Raw genomic sequence first — 18687 nt, 5'->3', positions numbered from 1 at the left:
CTGTCATTTTTCACGAAGTCAACGAAGTCGCACGGCTAATTTCTCCTGAAATCCGCGACACACGAGAGTAACCGCCGCGGTGCGCCGTGGATTTACAGCATCTGCAATATGGTCCCCCCACCCCTCTCTACCAATGCGGATTATTGGAGTTGCGCTGTACATTACATGTATTGTATTGTCTCCAGAAATAACCCTGGAAAATATTTTGAGGAATCAGTTTTCAGCAGTTTTCATTTTTTTTTACCAGAATTATGACGATTGTCGCCATTACCCTTTTATTTCCAGGGCTTAATTTCACCTGGTTAAAAAAAAATTGCACGTGCAAAATTTGTAAGACAAATGTAGCTTTGTTGCTGTGCAGACGTTATTTTCGATCAAGGTTAAACTCTACATCCATCACTGGGCCCTCGGTGTTTAAAGGTTCATGGCCACGATTAAATTCAAGCACCAACTCTTTGAATAACACTGGTTCATAGAACATCCCTTCGATGCTGAAGGGTTCGCTCGAACCTATCACATACAACATATCATCATGACCCACTCCCCATTCACTGCTGGGTCAAAAACCTTCCTAAGCTGTTGCCATCTCTCATGGTCACGTGATGCAAAAATCCGTCCTTATTATGCAAATGGAACGATGTCAACACTCCAACTCCATCTTCTCGGGCGTATTTACTCCTTTGGCTGTCGCAGTCATCAGTCTGCACCAATGGGCCATCACCCCTTCAATTCACTCACGTGACCAACAGGGATCATTGGCCCCCTTCTGCCAGAATAATTCCCTCTTTGCAGACCAGTGCTGAAGCACCCTGTCCTGCACAGGGACACCTTTCACTTTGAATGATAGTGATGTGACATAAGGCGCTTTGAGTTGCTGTTATTATTTTATATTATAGTCATGCCCCCTGCCCAAGCCTACTTATTTCGCGTAGTCAGTATGATGTGTGTTATGTTGGTCCATGTGATCATCTTTCTATCTCGGTGCAATTCCAAGCATTCCTTACTTATCCATGCTGCTCTGTGCATGTATCAGCTTCATCTGTATGTTCTTTCATGTTCATGATCCATACATCATAAATTGGTACGTTCATTTCCATTATTAGGCTAGTATAGAGATGAGGAAAAATCAAGTTTTACACACGTGATTTGGATATGCATCATGATCATAAGAGTCGATGTTTATTGACACACCGATTAATTGATTCATCTCTACTGGCCAGACTTTTCTCTTTAAATAAATGTACATATTGTAAAAAAAAAATTATTGTAATAAGACAAAACATGTTCACAAAAAGATAATGTCATCGTTTTTTTTTCTCCGTGTGAATTGTCTCCATTTGTAAAGTTACAGGGAAAGCCTCTTAAAGATCTCAAAAGTTTGACAAAAATCCAAAACATAGTCAAATGAAAAACATTTAACACCGAAGTACTTTAGTTAAATTCCATTCATACAATAACAATCAATTAAAACATATGGTAATTAAACACAGAACACACGAGACTCATTAGTGGTGTGAAAATATGAAGGTACAATCGTGAATGTTTTGTCATATAGCTTAACAGCTCAGCGTTGTTTAATTTAAAAAAAAAGATATGTTGATGAGTCAAAGTCATACGTGTTTCAAGAAACCAGCTGCAAGTTCGTATTAAGTTGCATTTGAGGGTTCGGTTAAAACAGAGAGCTGCACGTTTTTTTTTTGGGGGGGGGGGGGAACAAAATAAAACATAAACATCTGGGCAATGTCATTGCAAGAAGTCATCCATCCGAAGGATTGTGTAATGACTGCTCCGGAGCCAGCCTTGAAAATTGACAAAGCTCGTTATTGTTTCGCAATATGTTGCGCGCTTATTTATTTCACAAGGCGTACAGCTTCGACTCTTGCAAATCTCTTGAACGCATGCCAAGCCGACCTTCTGATGCTGGCCTGCAGAGCCACAGATTTACGATATTAAATGTAAAGATCTGAATGCACACAGTGTTGCACGATCTATAGCTCTGTTTCGTATTCTCTACATAGAGTCATCTTTGTGATTAATACGAGCATATGTTGTTTTATTGGTATGACTGCTATTTTCGTTATTTACGAACCAATTATTAGGTTTATACTACTTTGTAAAATCAAGTTTTCATCGATTTTGGCCAACTTCCTGAATTTGTGTTAAGCACACATTTTGTTAAACAATAAAATTGCGATGCACATTGTGCATTTATGCCTAAGATGTAAAAATAGCACATGTCAGCACCCTTAAGTGACCCAAATGTTCAACCGTTTGTAACACGAGTGTGGTGTTGAGATTTACCGTGCACTCTTAAGAGCTACAATGGGCCATAAATTAAAGGAATAACCTTTACTCTTGTAAGGCTGTCCCTGTGATGACACTCCATAAGCGTCTGCCAAATTCCACACCGCGTGCAGAAACGGTGCCTTGAGTTTCCCCTGGTTTGGCGACCTTTGGGGCAAAGCTTCAGAGCAGGAAATTAAAATGAAGAAAAACTCTTTTGAATTCCACAAAAAGATGTATCGGGCGATGATTCTTATCAGAGCTGTTGGGAGATCCAGAATGAACTGATTATATTATTTGTGCATGTGGAACAGTTTTTAGAATGGCAACATAAAATAACGACCGAAGTTTCTTTCTGCAATATATTTTTTATTGAAATTGCATGGCTCCTCTAGCCCGACTCATTTACCTGGTTTGCGTAACATTCCATTAGATCGCAATGTGTCACAGTCGTATATGTTTACCACACAGGTTAGAGGCATAATTAAAACTTTAAAGAAACTTGGACGGGTTTTGTGGGGAAGAACGCGTCGCCGTGACAAGGGCTGGTGAGAAGGGGTGATGATCGATGAGCCACAAATAGTGGCGGAGTGACAACGAAGGAAATGGGATGTGTAAGATGTGGCTTGGGCCTTCATCCAGCAGCAGATTGATAACGGTGACGGTGACGGGTACGTAAACTTAATAGAAAACTGCTGATCAGAGAAAATACTCTACGCATGCCGAATGCGTTTGCACATAATGGTCCGCCGTAACGTATGAGTTGGCATATGCCGTCGATTTTGTTTGTGCTGAATGGGGTCCGCTAGATTTTATGGAGAGCTCTTGCCAATAACATCTGTTAATCCAGCAGCATTCATTTAACAAGCCTGACTATGCTGATGAGACCCAGATGTTTGAAACCAGTCCAGAGTTTGTTTTATTAAAACAAACGCGGCGTGGCGATATTGGTCTGGAAAAGCCAATAGGCTGATGGACTGAATCCTATTGTTATATACTGTATACGTGGACAGACAGAACAGATGTTATGCTTATATGTGCTTTGATGGGAGGAAAGATATTTCCTGTACAGATAAGCTGTGGCAGAATCAGGTGCCTGTGGGCTAATCGTTCTCTCGCCGTTTCGGCGATCTGATCATCTTGCTCTTCTTAGCAACGTACACGTCCTCCGAGTCGCAATACCGAAAGTTGCAACAACAAAAAAAGGGGGCATAATAAAAAATGCATTAATGCCTTTCAAGGCACTCGCTAGAGAATTTTGTTGGGTTTTATTAAAGATGTATATTTCTTATATACGCGAGGAGGCCCCGTGGCAATGTAACAGGTATTCTTTTCTCATTAAAATCCTTCGTGGCGTCTGGTTTTGGAGAAGGTTTATACATCTGCACCGTAATAACCCAAAAGCCAAAGCTACGGTGAGTCATTTAAAATAACAATCCTGCAAGCAACGCTGGTCTCGTGAAGGATAAATGAAACCCTATAAGGGCAGTTAACCCTCGTTCAGACTGCGGTGCCTTACAGTTATCTTGTGTTCCTTTCTCAGGATATACTGTTTCAATGCGTTGAGGCTCCCTCATATGGTTAAGGCTTTCTCCTGCTTGAGCCTGCTTGCCAAGAAATGTAAACAAAGCTTGCATACACAGGCACTGTGTTATATGCAGCAAGAGTGCCTGCTGCATTGGCCCGTGGCTGCTGTGGTTTTCGTCCCTCCACGTCTCTCTGCCAGCCTCGCTGCTCCGGTGTCAATCCGCATTGCCCTTGGTGTTTAAGTTCGATCGCGTCATCTGCCCATCATCCGTATTCTCGGCCTAGCTTGGGATCTCTGACTGAGTCGTACATCCTCATATTGTGGCCTCGACTTGCATGTGGTACAGACAACTCTTCATGGCTATTTTAAGAAGTGTTCGTAGAAAAAGCATTCTTTGATTATTTTTCGACATTAGCGTCAATGTTCAGGGGTTGTGCCGTCGCACGGTGGTTAGCGCCAGTACTAAGATGCCGCTGATCTGAGTTTGATTCCATGTCATGTCTTACGTCAGTGGCGAGAGATATCCATACCCTCTTCTGACCTCCATCCATCTTCACAAGCCTGCACTGACCAGTGTGGTCAATTATGGCCAAACAGCCCCCATGACTGACGTGACGTGGAAACGACTTCATCAGGCGCCAAGTCAAATTTGTGCCGCACCGGGAAAGCTGTCACTTAGGCTTATCGCGTTTAAAGCACTCCCAAACACCCGCGCGTAAGGGATGGGGCTCTATGAGAACAAATAATTCGAAATATATCCATGATAATGGGCAACGTACTGACTTTGAGACTCCAAATACAACCGAGTGCAAATGTAACGTATGCCTTGAAATACGTCTTTATTGCAACTTGCACACTGTGCTGTTCATGGCGACGACTTCTATACGTGTAATTAAACATTCACCCCTATGCCTGCAACACGATCTTTGTTGTTTAATACTGTATTGTGAAATCAAGATTATGGAGTTGCCACTTGGTTCATGCTGAACAAATTTGGTTGGATGGCATTGCCATTGATCTTCCTCGTGATCAAAACATGCAAGCGTGTCCTCGGGGCCAGCTATTAAAATTGTCGCATCCAAGACATCTATACAGTATTTTTAGGGATATAAACCAAAATATTAACTTGACTGAGAAGCTATACCCATTCGTGCCCAAAGGGGCCAAACAATGAATCAAGGAAGCCATTTGTGTGTTTTTAAATCTGCAAGGCTAAAGGGAATGTGTTATAGTGGAGAAGGCTGAGAGGAGAGGAAAGGAAATGTGGATATCTTGAGGAACAAGAAGGATGTGAATGGGGGGGGGGGGGGGATACCGAATATGGAAAAAGTCACATTTTAAATCAATTGTTTCATTTACCCCCTCCACAAAATGGACAATGCATCTCTGCGGGCAGTTTAAATGACACTGTTGAATTTAAATGCTCTACGGTATTTTTACAAATGACGTGGAACATGTTTGTTGTTTCCGTTGTTGTATGGGAATATTACTAACTTACATTGTAAAATAACAATCAGAAGTTAGCAAAGTAAAATAGACATTTTCACTATTTTATGTATTTGCGTTGGAATGGTTAACAACCGTAAAAGGCAAAACGCCGAGCTCTGCGATCGTATTCTTTTGAAAATTACAAAATTAAAAGTTTTTTGTTATATTCTGTTATTTTCTTTGAACCTATCTATGTGACTTTACCGAAAACCCCAAAGAATATGAATTCCTGCAGTCACGAAAGCTTTAAGTAAAGATTCTGCGATCTTGCAATAAAGTAAAAAGAAAAGTGTTTATTCACCATTGTACCAACATGCATAGAACATATATTAAAAAGGTAAATGTACAGCCCGGCGATGACGTGCTCACAATACTGCTGGCAGAAGTGCCTCCACTAAAGAGAGCTGTAGAGAGCCACTCTCTGGATATTTTGGTCTACGCTTGCACGCCAGCCAAATGCCTTGGAAGTTCGTGGGAATATCCAAACATTCCTCCACTACACGCGACCTGCTGATCGACTGGTTTCTACTGCTGAGTGGACAGATGCAGTGGTGGTAGGGGGGGGGGATTTAATAAAGTTGCCCCAACTGCCGCCTCGGGAGATCGAATCAAACCCGGCGACCCTCCGGATTTCAAGTCCACTACACCGCGCCAGCATCCCAGCGCAAATTAAATAACACCTTAATTCTAGATTTGAAGCTTTCGTGACTGCAAGGATTCATATTCTTAGGTTTTTACGGTAAAGTCACGTAGGTAAAAAATTAAATTAATAAAAGTTAAATAAAAATTTAATAAAATCACGACGTTTCGGAGTCAACACAAGCTTCCGTCTTCAGGTGGAACAGTCACAGCACCATAGCTGTATCAAGTGATACAGCTATCGTGCTGTTACCGAAAAAACCTAAGAATATTAAATAACACCGCTCCATTGCACGTCGTCCTCTACGAGAAGAGTTCGTTGCTGCCTGCGTCAAACACTCCGTGCTCTGCTCAACAGGAAGTGCTTCCGACGCCTGGCCTGCCACTCGTGCGTCGTCTTCTCGCTCGTGTCCGCTCTGCTGCTGCTCCAGGCCTCCCACCAAGTGACCCTCCAAAGCCGCCAGTCACCGTCTCGGCAATCGCTCCTGCAGCGGCTGCGTCAGACCGTCGCCGGCCAAACGCGACCGAGCCAAGCGGCGGCCGGCCAGGGCGCTCAGAGCCTTCTGCCCGTCGACCGCGCGGGCACCAAACGCCCGCGCGGCATGGAGGAGGAGGAGGAGGCACTCCAGTGGCCGACTGCCATCGGTCACGCAGCCCCCGGACAAAGAGATGCTCAGAAATTCGCCGCCAAAAACGCGGCCGCTGGAAAACCGCAGGCCGCGCTCCCAGGTGCTGTGCGTCTGGATGAGACGCGTCTGAACGGAACCCACGGAGTCAACAAACATTCGGCTCCGACTGGGGACAGTCACAGTGAGTCCCCCCCACTCGAGCCCCCCCCTACAGCCACCCGCCCTCCATGCCCCCCCCCTCCATGACCCCCCCCTCCAGCCCCCCCTCCAGCCCCACCCTCCAGACACCTTCCCCCCAGCGACCCCCCCCCTCCAGCCACCCCCCCCCAGACACTACCCCCCTCCAGTCCCCCCCTCCAGCCCCCCCCCTAGCCCCCCCAGCCACCCCCCTAGCCACCCCCCCAGACACCCCCCCTAGCCACGCTCCCAGACACCCCCCCAGCCACCCCCCCAGACACCCCCCCTAGCCACCCCCCCAGACACCCCCCCAGCCACCCCCTCCAGTCCCCCCTTACAGACACCCCCACCCCTCCAGCCCCCCCCCCCCCCGCGCCATCCCCCAGCCTGGTTTACAGTGAGGCGGGGCATTATTTTGAGATGTGTTTAAAATAGTTGACGTGTCTTGAGCAGCAGCAGCAGCAGGATTAAGTAAAGTCGACACGGTGGAAACTGGAATGTTTAAAAGGATTCGTTTTTTTTGTCCCGACTATATATAACTCTCGTTTACGCCGCAATTAAACTGTCACGTCTGTGCCCTTCAATTGCACGACACTGTATTTAAAGCAACTTAAACGTGAATCTAACCAATTACAACGACTATGCTACTCCCCGATGCATTTCCGGGTTGTACCGCGCGTTGTCTGGCGCTATGTCCGATGTTCCGCTCCACGTGCTGGTGAGCTTTTCCAGGAACCGAATCGCAACGGAGCTCCCAGCACATCGTAGCAACACGTCGCGCATAGTGCCGAACAAGATGCGGTCAATCCCCGAAACACATCGGAGAGCAATTACAACAATAATCGTAGCAAAGACGAGCAAGTCGTTTCTGGAATGTGCCAGATGGGTAGATGTATTGTTGCCACGCTCCGTGTCCCCCCCTTAAGCTCAGAGAGGTCAAGGCCACAAGATCGATATGAATGACACCGGGGAGGCGCGAGAAGGACTGAACAACAAACCACATGCCGAGGACCTGGGGGGTTGGTGGCACCTTGTCCCCGGCACCAACACCTACCTGCTCTCCGCTCATCTCGATGATCGCTTCAAGGTGGGTGGCTCAAGATTGCAGCGTTTTCACAGCGGGGGGGGGGACGGGGGGCGTGCTTGGGCTTTGTGAGGCATCGCTGCTCCGTACGTAACCGCAGCCGTAAGTGCAACAAAGGGGAGCATTTTGCTTTTTCGGCGCGAATAACCCGAGGCATGCAAATTCATCACGCGTGGGGCGGCATTTCGGCGCGGCCAAATCGCGTCGCCTCTCGCGCCGCCGCCAGCAGCGTCACCGCGCGTTTGACGGAGCAGTGCAATGCGCCATTTCGCGCCGCAGGCGTAGGGAGGGGGATATAATTGGGCCATTCATTTGAGTTCAACAACGTTTCATGAGTTGCCTACACGTGGGGTCTCGTGACTTTGGTGGCCCTGTTGGTGGCCCGGGTGAGCGATGTTCCCGACAGAATGCGAGACGCGTTTAATGATGCAGAATTCCATAATTTGCACCCGTTTGTGTTTTTACTTGGACTCATTTTGTTTCCCCTGCACCAACTATCCTCGTGACACGACGTCTCCTCAAGCGGCATTGTTTGGTACTTTATGACTGACCTTCATCCGTCTACCCTGGCCATTGGTTTGGGGAACAAAATTGGCCATTGGTTATTGTATTGAACAATTCTGGCGCAGTGGGCTTGGCAGAATTGTATATTCGTTTCGTTTGTCCATTGAAAATATTGGCCCATGGCACAAATTCGCGGGTTTCATTGTCTGTTTTATTCCTATTGAGTTCATCTTTGGTCAGGTTAGACCACGTAAGGCATTGTGTGTAAATGTTTGCGCGTGTGTAATTTTATCTGTGGCTTAAAGTAATCTCCGTGCAACTCTCCATGGGTGGCAAAATCTTGTTAACTCACAACAACTCCATTGTCCAGAAAGTATGGTTCTGTTCAGAGCAGGTGGCTAAAATGGATGAAGTGAATTGATCAAATTAATTATGTGGTCAGGTTTGGGGAGATAATACAAAACGCTAAAAAAATTCTTGTAAACGTATACGAAAGAAACCACGATAGGTTTGTAAGAAAACAAAAACAGACTTGAGTTGTCAAATTTTTCAACAATAAAACCTTCAATATGTAAATGTATCGTTATACTTTGGCACTTTAAAGCCCCAATGTTTTTTTGGGGATGCGTTGCAGATGGGTGCGTTCGTGCGGATCCTGACGGTTTCACCGCGCAAAGAGGACCCTGACCTGTGCTGCACTCACTGGCGTCAAGGCAAGAGAAATACGACCATCCGCATATATGAGCGGGAACTGCATCCAGCTCATTATAGCTACAGGTACGGGAGGGTTCAATGACATCGGAGAGATATCTTCAATGAAATTCATTCATGTTTTTTCATACATTAATTACATCGCTTATGACCATTCAATTAACAATACATTGAGTTGTGTGCCAACACCTGGTATCCTGCCGCTAACAAAAAAATATCTTTGTAAAACACCCGTAACCTTTTTCTCGCCCATTGGCAATTCTCAGAGCCAGGCAATTTTTGCCCACTTTTCTTACAACGAGGTTCAAGCCATGTTTAAGGTTTGATAGCAGTGTGCACACTTCTCCGTTGACCCTAAGACCCCTATCCCACATCCAAGCCACACCAGCGTAGGGCTTTCGCGATGTGGGCAATTTCCCACTGGCTCATTTGCCGAGCTGAGCCAGAACCACACTCTAAAACTGCGGCCTCGCGATACATCGGAATCTGGCATGCAGAACCCGAGCACGGCTCGTGGAAAAACAACATGACACCTCGTAAGACTGGTTCAACACGGCCACCACTTGACTCAGTTGTGCAGTTGAATAGAGATAGAAAACAATCGTATGAAGTACCAGGCATCTATGCAGCAGTGCACGACTACTGTACACTTGCAATATCCTAACCCAAATGCTGATGGCATCCCCTGCTCAGTGGGGAACTATAATGGCTGGGTGTGGCCCATAACACATTGTGTAGGTAGCCTAATAACAAGGCCCCGAGCGGTTGAAGGTGAAGCCCAGTGCATTTCCTGGCCAAAACATGGGGGTTCTGCAACTTATGTGTAAGTCCCAGGTGAGCTAGAACATTGACGGTCCAGAATGGCCCATAAATAGACCTGGGAAGCTCAACACAAGGACTGGCAAAGCGACAGTAAGACGAGCCAGACAAGCTCTCACAGGGAATGCCATGAGCAGCCAAAGTGAGATTTGTGTGGGACAGGGCAAGGTGTGGGCTGATCACACAATAATAAAGAGTATCTAGATCTTCCTCTTGGTTCTTTCGGTAAAGTCACGTAGAAGGGAAATGATAAAATAATAAAAATAAAACATAATAAAATACAAATTCGGCCACAACACAAGCAGCCGTCCTCAGGTGAAGAAACAGAGCTGTCGAAAAGACAGCGTCCCAATGAACACCGCCAAGCTTGGCAGCGTATATTTAAGCTGTGTCGGAGGAGAGCACCTTGACAAAGGAGTTTACATATCAACAGCGGAAATAAGCATATTGATAGGAAATGCAGATATGGGATTAATCACTCCTTGTGGAATGTGTAGGTGGTGGGGGGGGGTCTCAAAGTTATGCTAGTGTATTATGTAGGGTTAGCAGTGCTAAATGGAGGAAGTAGGATTAGCAGTAATAAAGGGAGGGAAATTTTAATCATAAGGAACTGCAGCAGCCAAACCACCACGTATCAAGCTCGTGTATTATGTGGGCAACAAAAAAGGAGGAGTTTCTAAAGAACTGCAAATGCCCTACTACCATATAATACACCTACTGTGAAAAAATCTAAAATTATCTAGATCTGTGTAAGTTATAACCATGCAAATTCATGCAAGTAAACCAACCCACAACCAGTCAGGATCCAGACAACTTGTAAGAAGTGAGAATAGTACCCGCACGTGTTGATCCACCGCATGCAACCCACTTGCCAACAGTGTAATCACAGAATAACTGCGCATTAAATAGCACAATGAACACTTAAAGCCATCTATAGTGGTATTCTTGATTAAATAAACTTATGAGAACCAGATATTTACATACATGCTCCTTTTGTGAATAGTCCTGGCACCTAAAGAACACGTCTTGTAGTGGTGCATTCATTCGTATTTGCATAAAACATCGGAAAGCCCAAGTAGCCAAGTACACCTCAAGAATGTTTGGACATCTGATGCATATCTATGGAAACGATGAAATGCAATGCGAGCGCTAAAGATAGAATTGTGCAGAGCTACGTACACTACAATGGGGTACACATGAGCCTCTGTTTATTTAATTAATAGACCACGTCAATGAAATCTGCTTTGGTGACTCCCTTGACGCAACCTGCTCTGCCTGTTGCCCAACATTGGCCCCCTGACAAACGAATACAATGCGGTCGTCATTATCGTGATGTCGTAACTAATCTTCTCCCATAATCCCATTGCTTCACTGCCTCTTAAGCAAACTTCCAAGTCTGCTTATCATCAGCCCAAATCAAAACTGTTGAGGTTAGAACTAAATTAAAGGTGCATGTTTTGACCGTGATAAAGACAAGCCAGCCTTCATTATTTGTTTTCAGCATTTGGGCGTTTTGGATATCGCTGTTGACAGTGGTTACACTGATGTGACATCACTTCATCCAGTGGGACGGCTGGTGGATGTTCTACAACCATGCGATGTCAAAAAATCGCATCCAATCACAGAGCTGATGGATATTCAGATTGAGATATTTCCCTCTTTCAGTTTTAGTTTTTAGTTTCATGTATTAGGTATAACCCTGTGAGCCATGTGGCTCTTGCCTCGGGTGCAACCGCAAGAAAACAAAAACATGAACAAGAAACATCTTAAAGTGACTACACGCAACAGAAAAATCCTGGAAAAACATCAAAGTTTTCCAGAAAAAAACACTGCTGTACATGTATGCATCTTAAGCAACATACTGCCATATCCAGAGCATTAGTTCACATTTGACCAGAGGAATGTACGGTACAATTGATTTATATTTCATTGGCCAACGTTGGTGCTTGCAACCCCATCTTTCAGAACAGTCTTTGAGAGCCAAAGTCCAACATTACAACACAGAAGATGTGAGTCACACTAACATTCACCAGCCAGTGTGCCCGAATTTCCTGGGAATAATCTTAAAAGAATGAATCCGCCATCTTCTGTATCCTCAAAGAGACAGCGGCCCGAAAATCAGAACATAGGGTTATTATATTTATTTTATCAAATGTTAAAACTTACTCCCATTAACATGAATGCATGCATTAATAAAAAAAAAATTATTGGGACTTGTTTTAATATTTTAGGAGTAATCTATGAACATTCATCAATTACGTTTCTTGTCAACTCGTTCAGGGTTCTTGGTCGAGTTTTTGGAAGCGACAGATTTGAGGCGACCCCCCCACAGGAAGAATAAAACATAAATATGAACAATGATAACAGATAAAATAGCATAATAAACAATTAAATAGTGTTCATGCCGGTGTGAAAATAAATCAAATAACCCTATGTGTCCTGACTTTTGGGCCACCCTGCGTAGTGTCACATGTATGAAAGAAGAACACTCAGACGTTTACGCGCTGCGTGCAAACATTCCCCCCTCCGTCCTCCTTCGTCCGCAGTACCACACCTGCGTTTGAACGCATGAGCCGTTCATGCTGCGCTAAGAAAATAAACGGACGTGCAGCCAACGTTTCAAGGAAAGTGACCAAATAACGTTTCCAAAAAGTAGTGGTGTGTGGTAAGCAGTTGGCCGATGCTGTGTGTGTGTGTGTTTGGCCGGCTTCCTCGCTTGGCATGTTAACGCCAGTCACCCAGACGTGCATGACGTGTGGTAACGGCCGAGTCAGATGGTGAAAACCAGAAGTGGAAAATGCTAATTCAGTTGGCCCTTGTATAATGAAGTTACATTGTTGCAAAAGTTGAAAGCGCAAGAAAAAACCCTGTTATCCACCGTCGTCTGGGCAACGAGAAGGATAAAATGATCACTTATAGCCCCTTGTCAGTCCACTGCTTTATAAAGGCCTCCCCAGAGCTGTGTCAGTTTTGTCGAGGTTGTTTGACCATGCTTCCCCATGCTGGTCAGTGTTTGCCATGGCCAGGATTCGAACTGGTTCTGTTAGCGCAGTGTGCCAACCAGCGCGCAGCGACGTTCACGACCCGGTCTACACGATGTGACTTTGAAGTATAAAAAAAAAACATCCACCTCATTGTGAGCATCAACAGACTTCCTGCAAAGAAAGTAGCAAAAGTAGCTTAGGGGGGTAAATATATAGATCCAGCGATGCGACATGATCTTCACTTCATCGGTGCTTGAGGCGCGCTCTGCGACAACTGCGCATTGTAGCTGTGCGATATGATTGTCGTTTCAGGTACGCGGTTCACAGCCTGCTGTGTCTCATTCCCCCGTGGCAGTCGCCGCCCGACCGCGTGTCGGTTGCCCTGTGCAAGCTGGATCCACCGGCAGAGAGCGAAGGCCGTACCTCGCTACTCGTGCACCGTCCGACGGGCCCCAAGGTAGAATTTGCCGTGTGCCTGCCCATGCTCTTTGGCCGCTACGACCGGCTCCTTCACCTGCTTCAGAGCGTCGAGTTCTATCGCCTTCTGGGCGCGAGCCTGGTCACCGTTTACAACTACAGCCTGGGCCCGAACGTGGACGCGGCACTGCACCTGTACGCCAAGGCGGGACTGGCTAATGTGTTGCCCTGGCCGGTGAGCGAGCATCTCAACGTGTCCACGGGATGGCGCTTGGACCGGAACCCCGGCGACGTCCACTACTACGGGCAGATCGGCTGCATGACCGACTGTCTGTACCGCTCGGCGCATCGCGCCCGCTGGGTCTTCATGAACGACATCGACGAAGTCGTGGTGCCGCACGCCTTCGCCAACTGGAGCGAGATGGTGAGCGCCCTGTCTCCGGTGGGTGGCGAGAGCAACGGCGAGCAGCGCTTCTCCGTTTTCACGTTCATGAACGGCATCTTCCCACTGGAGCCACACGCCATCTACCGCAAGCTGCCCGCGCGCGCCTGCGTGCACGAGAGCGAGGCTGACGTGGACTACTTGCGCACGCTCAGGCTCGTCACGGATGGCAGGGCGACCAAGGTGCTGGTGGACTCGCGCTCGGTGGTGCACCAGGGCGTCCACCGCGCCGACACGCTGCTGCAGGGCGCGCTCGTGCTCAACGTGCCCGAGCAGGCGGCCCTGCTCCACCACTACAAGTCCGTTGGGGCGGCGCTGTTCCAGCCGGGGACAGAGAACGTGACGGAGGACCGGGCGACGCTGCTCTACAGGGAGCAGCTGCTTCCCCGCGTGCACGCCATGCTGGCCATGCTGTGCGCGCAGGGCGGGCCCCACGTGGTGCCTAAGCAGGCGTCCAAATCTGCCAAACGTCCCACGAAAAAAAGGCCCAAGACGTAGAGAACGCTCCGCGCGTAACGACACTTTATTTTTCTTCTCGTCAGCTTTCCCGTTGTGGGAACGTTGGTGGAAGACTTGATGAAAAAAAATAGTATATATTCTTAAGAAAAAACTTTCATACTTGACTCTCTTTTTATTGAGATATTTTGTTGGTTTGGTCACTGTGAATGTGAAATGCCTGGGTGCCAACACTAACTAAGGAAGGATGCGATCTCCAACATAAATTACACGTTTGTGATTACAATGTGGTAGATTTGTAAAATAACTGGTCTTTAGTCTGATTTTAATTATTTTTCCAGGTGGTATATAAATCCTAGAAAGCTGCTGTATGGGATAGGTATTTTAAATTTGAGCGGTGGTGCACTACTACTGCGCTATGAATCGAACTAATCAAATTTGGTTCCCGGCCACGGCTCACATCAGTGGCGAGTGATATTTGGACTGGTCTTTAATCAATGCTCTCCCACCTCCCCTCGTCCCTTTTCACTAACCCAGCACTGACCAGAGTGGTGAAATATAGTCAAACAACCCCCACGACTAACGCTGCGTCAGGAGGAGGCCCTTATCGAGTGGTGGACATTTTACGCGTGTTATTTTATACTACGGGATTCAATATCTTAACGCAACCTCATCTCAAGACGCCACGCAAAATGGTGGGACATGCACACAGGTTTGTTCGTTGAGATGAGTTACCGCTAGTATAAATAAAAGACTGCACATTAAAATGTACGCAAGCTAGAATAGGCTGATGGCCAACTCTGCACCCGATTGGCAATGCGTTCTTGCATTCGGAAAGACAGATTTGAGGTTTGTGATGTCCTCTTAACCATGCAAGAAATCAAGACTGGCTGTTATTCTCATAGGATGTGTCGCCGAACTTACCAGGCCACGTTTTGACATCTTTTCCACGCACATATAAGTAAAGCTAAGGTGCAGCTCTGCAATTACTTGCTCACGCTCCTGCAGGTGAAAGGGCCTCCACTAGACAGTGCTACAGAGCCCTTCTCGGGGGTGTTTTTTGTGGCCGACTCTTCCACGCTTGCCACATGTCTTGGAAGAAGTGGGAGCACCCCCACACTTTAACCCCATTGCAACCGATCTTCAGATCGACTAACTGGTGGGCAGTAGAACCCCTTTTAACGGCGGTAATTGGTTCGATGAAACCGGCCGTTAAATGATTAGGTCGTTAAGCGAGTATAGGAAATATATGTCACAGGCTTAATTAGTTTCGATAGCATCGAAAGTTACCTCTTTTTACCAAAAAAGTACTTTATAATACTTAAACAATGGATATGAATACATAAAGATACGAAAGACATACACACATCATGTTAAAAGGAAACATGGTTAATCAATCAATTAATATTTTCTGTACCGCCAATAGCCCATCGTTAACAGGGGAATGATCGGTAAGCGAACACAGTGGGCTCTATGGAGGCACTACACTACTATACACTACACTATACACTACACTATACACTACAATATACACTACTATACACTAAACTATACACTACTACTATACACTACACTACTATACACTATACACTACACTATACACTACATTACTATACACTACACTACTATTCACTACAATACACTACTATACACTACACTTCTATAGACTGCACTATATACACAAATTTACACAACACTACTATACACTACACTACTATACACTACACTACTATACACTACACTACTATACACTACTATACACTACACTACTATACACTACACTATACACTACACGACTATACACTATTATACACTACACTACTATACACAACACACTACTATACACTACACTACTATACAATACACTACTATACACTACACTACTATACACTACACTACTATACACTACACTATACACTACACGATACACTACACTACTATACACTACACTATACACTACACTACTATATACAACACCCTACACTACTATACACTACACTATACACTACACTATACACTACACTACTATACACTACACTACTATACACTACTACACACTACACTACTATACACTATACACTACACTACTATACACTACACTATACACTACACGACTATACACTACTATACACTACACTACTATACACAACACACTACTATACACTACACTACTATACAATACACTACTATACACTACACTACTATACACTACACATTGGGCACAATGGAGACCCGTCGTTAAGCGATTAGTCGTTGACAGGGGTGGTCGCTAAGAGGGGTTCTACTGTACTCGTTTATACTGCTGGGTGGACAGAGGAGGGTTTTTATTTCATAAACCTGGGCCCTTTGTTTCAACTGCTGTACCGGGAGATTGAACTGGCAAACCCCTCTCTATACACACACACGCACGTATGCATATGTATGTTGAACTTCTTTCGCACGGTACATAGCCAACCGTGCTAATTGGAGGTGCGGGTGGAAGCAGTGGTGAGCACACTGGACTCTCAGTCCACAAGACATCAGCTAAACCATCATTTGTACTCCGTTGGACTTGGATTTGCCTGATTAATTAATTTAGTGTTGTCCGATAGCTAACAGCCAATGCGATCCGAGCACTAAATATCATGTGATGTCCATCTCCGGCAAATCTAATGGGATGAATCTTGATGTCGTTTGACAACAGTAAGAAATGCCTTGCGTTTGTTTTCTTCTTTCAATGTCGGCCCAATGAGTTATCGTAGCGGATGATTTTACACGGGTGTTTTTATTTTTGGTACGATTTTTCTGTGGAGAACTGACGGCAATGCAACACAACGTCTTGTGGCTCATCCCATTTGGCACTAGAAACCACGGTGACCACGAAGAATGTGTGGCAACGTTCATGGATGCAAAGTTCTTTGAAATGCCTGAGGTTTTTTTTTCTTGAGTTACACTGTAGTGGCAGATGTTACTGTGTGTGTGTGTGTTTTTATATCGCCTGTGCTCGTTCAGCCGTACGCACACGTCCCATTTTGACTGGATATGGGTTTCTGGTTTTTAATTTTATTGTTCGCTTCGGTTTGAACTGCTCAAGGTCGGTGCACACAATCGTGTGATCTGCCGGTGTATTGAATGTATTTCTTTTTTTTTCTACACCTGCCTTTGCGCCTGGGAGGGAAGTTTTGCGGTGACGTTAGCAGTGATTTTTTTAGGAGATTTCATATCGCGGTGGCAGATTCTGTCGCCGATGTTGTTCGATGACTATTTTTAGACCGTTAGGTTGGTTCACACAGGATTTTTGTTGGCCTCCTTTCGTCCGAACGTCACGCATCTTTTGTTAAGTAATAACCTGTTCACGCCGTGGTGGGGTAAGCGTATTATCATTAGGTGAACGCTTTGTACGAGTGTGTTCATAGTTTGCGAGCGGTAGCATCGTGTGGGGCTGGCGCTCTGCACTTCAAAACCGGTCACCTGAGTGTAATTCGCCGCCACAGCTAAATATGAGCTCGCTAACTTCACTCACACCAAAAGGATATAAGGCTACATAGCACATATTTTTCTTTGTGTCATAGTTTGGGACTATTTAATGTCTAAATTAGGTCCAAACTATTAACCTTAATAGGTGCAAATCTAAATTACATCAACATCTCTTATGTTTGAGCAAATTTCACTTCGTCAACAAACTGTCAATTAAATCAGAGATTGACACTATTTACATCGTCGCAATTGTCTTTTTCCTTACGTCCCTGAATTAAGACTTTGTATCTTCATTACTGCCACCCAATAAGCCTCGTTTTTTATTCAAAGCAGTTGGCTCCATACTCTTAGGTTTTTTCGGTAAAGTCACGTAGGTAAAAATAATAATAAATATATAAAATAAAAAAATATAAAATGAAAATAACTAAATTAAATCACGACGTTTCGGAGGCAACACAAGTCTCCGTATTCAGGTGGGACCGTCACAGCCAAATTTACTGTATCAAGTGAAGGGAAATCCAAGTGACAAGATCTTATATACTCGTTCAGGGGAGGGGGGAGGAGCTTATCTAAATGTGGCAGTCAGGGACTGGGAGGGGGGGCGGGCGGGAGATGCGCGGGGCTAGAATGGGAAGGTACCTGTTAAGCACCTCCGCAAGAATTACGGCCGGTGTTGGCTTCCAAACCCAAAAAAATAGCAGGACTGTTAAACGCTGCGGATGTCAACAACTCGGTAAAATAGACTAGTACCTGTCAAATAAGATGGCTCCACCCACTGTGTGCTACCCCAACGCTGATTGGCAGCTGTTAATGCTACCCCCTACCCCCTCCCTTTGATGCTGCTAATCCTGCATAATGCATGGGCATAATATGACTTTGAAACCACCCGCTCACCTCCTACGCATTTCCCATAAATATGCTAAATCCCTCTTGATATGCAAATTATTTTGTCAAGGCGCTCTTCTTCCCCCTCCAACCCAGCTTAAATATACGCTCCAAGCTTGGTGGTGTTTCATTCTTCACCTGAGGACGGCTGCTTGCATTGTAGCCGAAACGTCGTGGGAATTATT

The 18687-nt window shown here is 45.5% G+C and overlaps 1 protein-coding gene across 1 annotated transcript in view; it reads left to right on the top strand.

The window, feature by feature from the left end:
• The window catches only part of LOC133348266 (uncharacterized), a 67803-nt gene extending 49602 nt beyond the window's left edge, over positions 1 to 18201 (top strand). Inside the window, exons 4-7 of the mRNA XM_061560986.1 lie at positions 6297 to 6748; positions 7671 to 7831; positions 8967 to 9109; positions 13159 to 18201. Of these exons, the coding sequence (XP_061416970.1) occupies positions 6297 to 6748; positions 7671 to 7831; positions 8967 to 9109; positions 13159 to 14203 (1801 nt within the window). The 3' untranslated portion in view covers positions 14204 to 18201. The remainder of the gene's footprint in view (positions 1 to 6296; positions 6749 to 7670; positions 7832 to 8966; positions 9110 to 13158) is intronic.
• The last annotated feature ends 486 nt before the right edge of the window (positions 18202 to 18687 follow it).

This window comes from Lethenteron reissneri, chromosome 27 (assembly GCF_015708825.2).
Source record: "Lethenteron reissneri isolate LAM-NWPU_2019-01 chromosome 27, ASM1570882v1, whole genome shotgun sequence".
NCBI classification, from domain to species: Eukaryota; Metazoa; Chordata; class Hyperoartia; order Petromyzontiformes; family Petromyzontidae; genus Lethenteron; species Lethenteron reissneri.
This window is presented reverse-complemented; position numbering and strand designations above follow the sequence as displayed.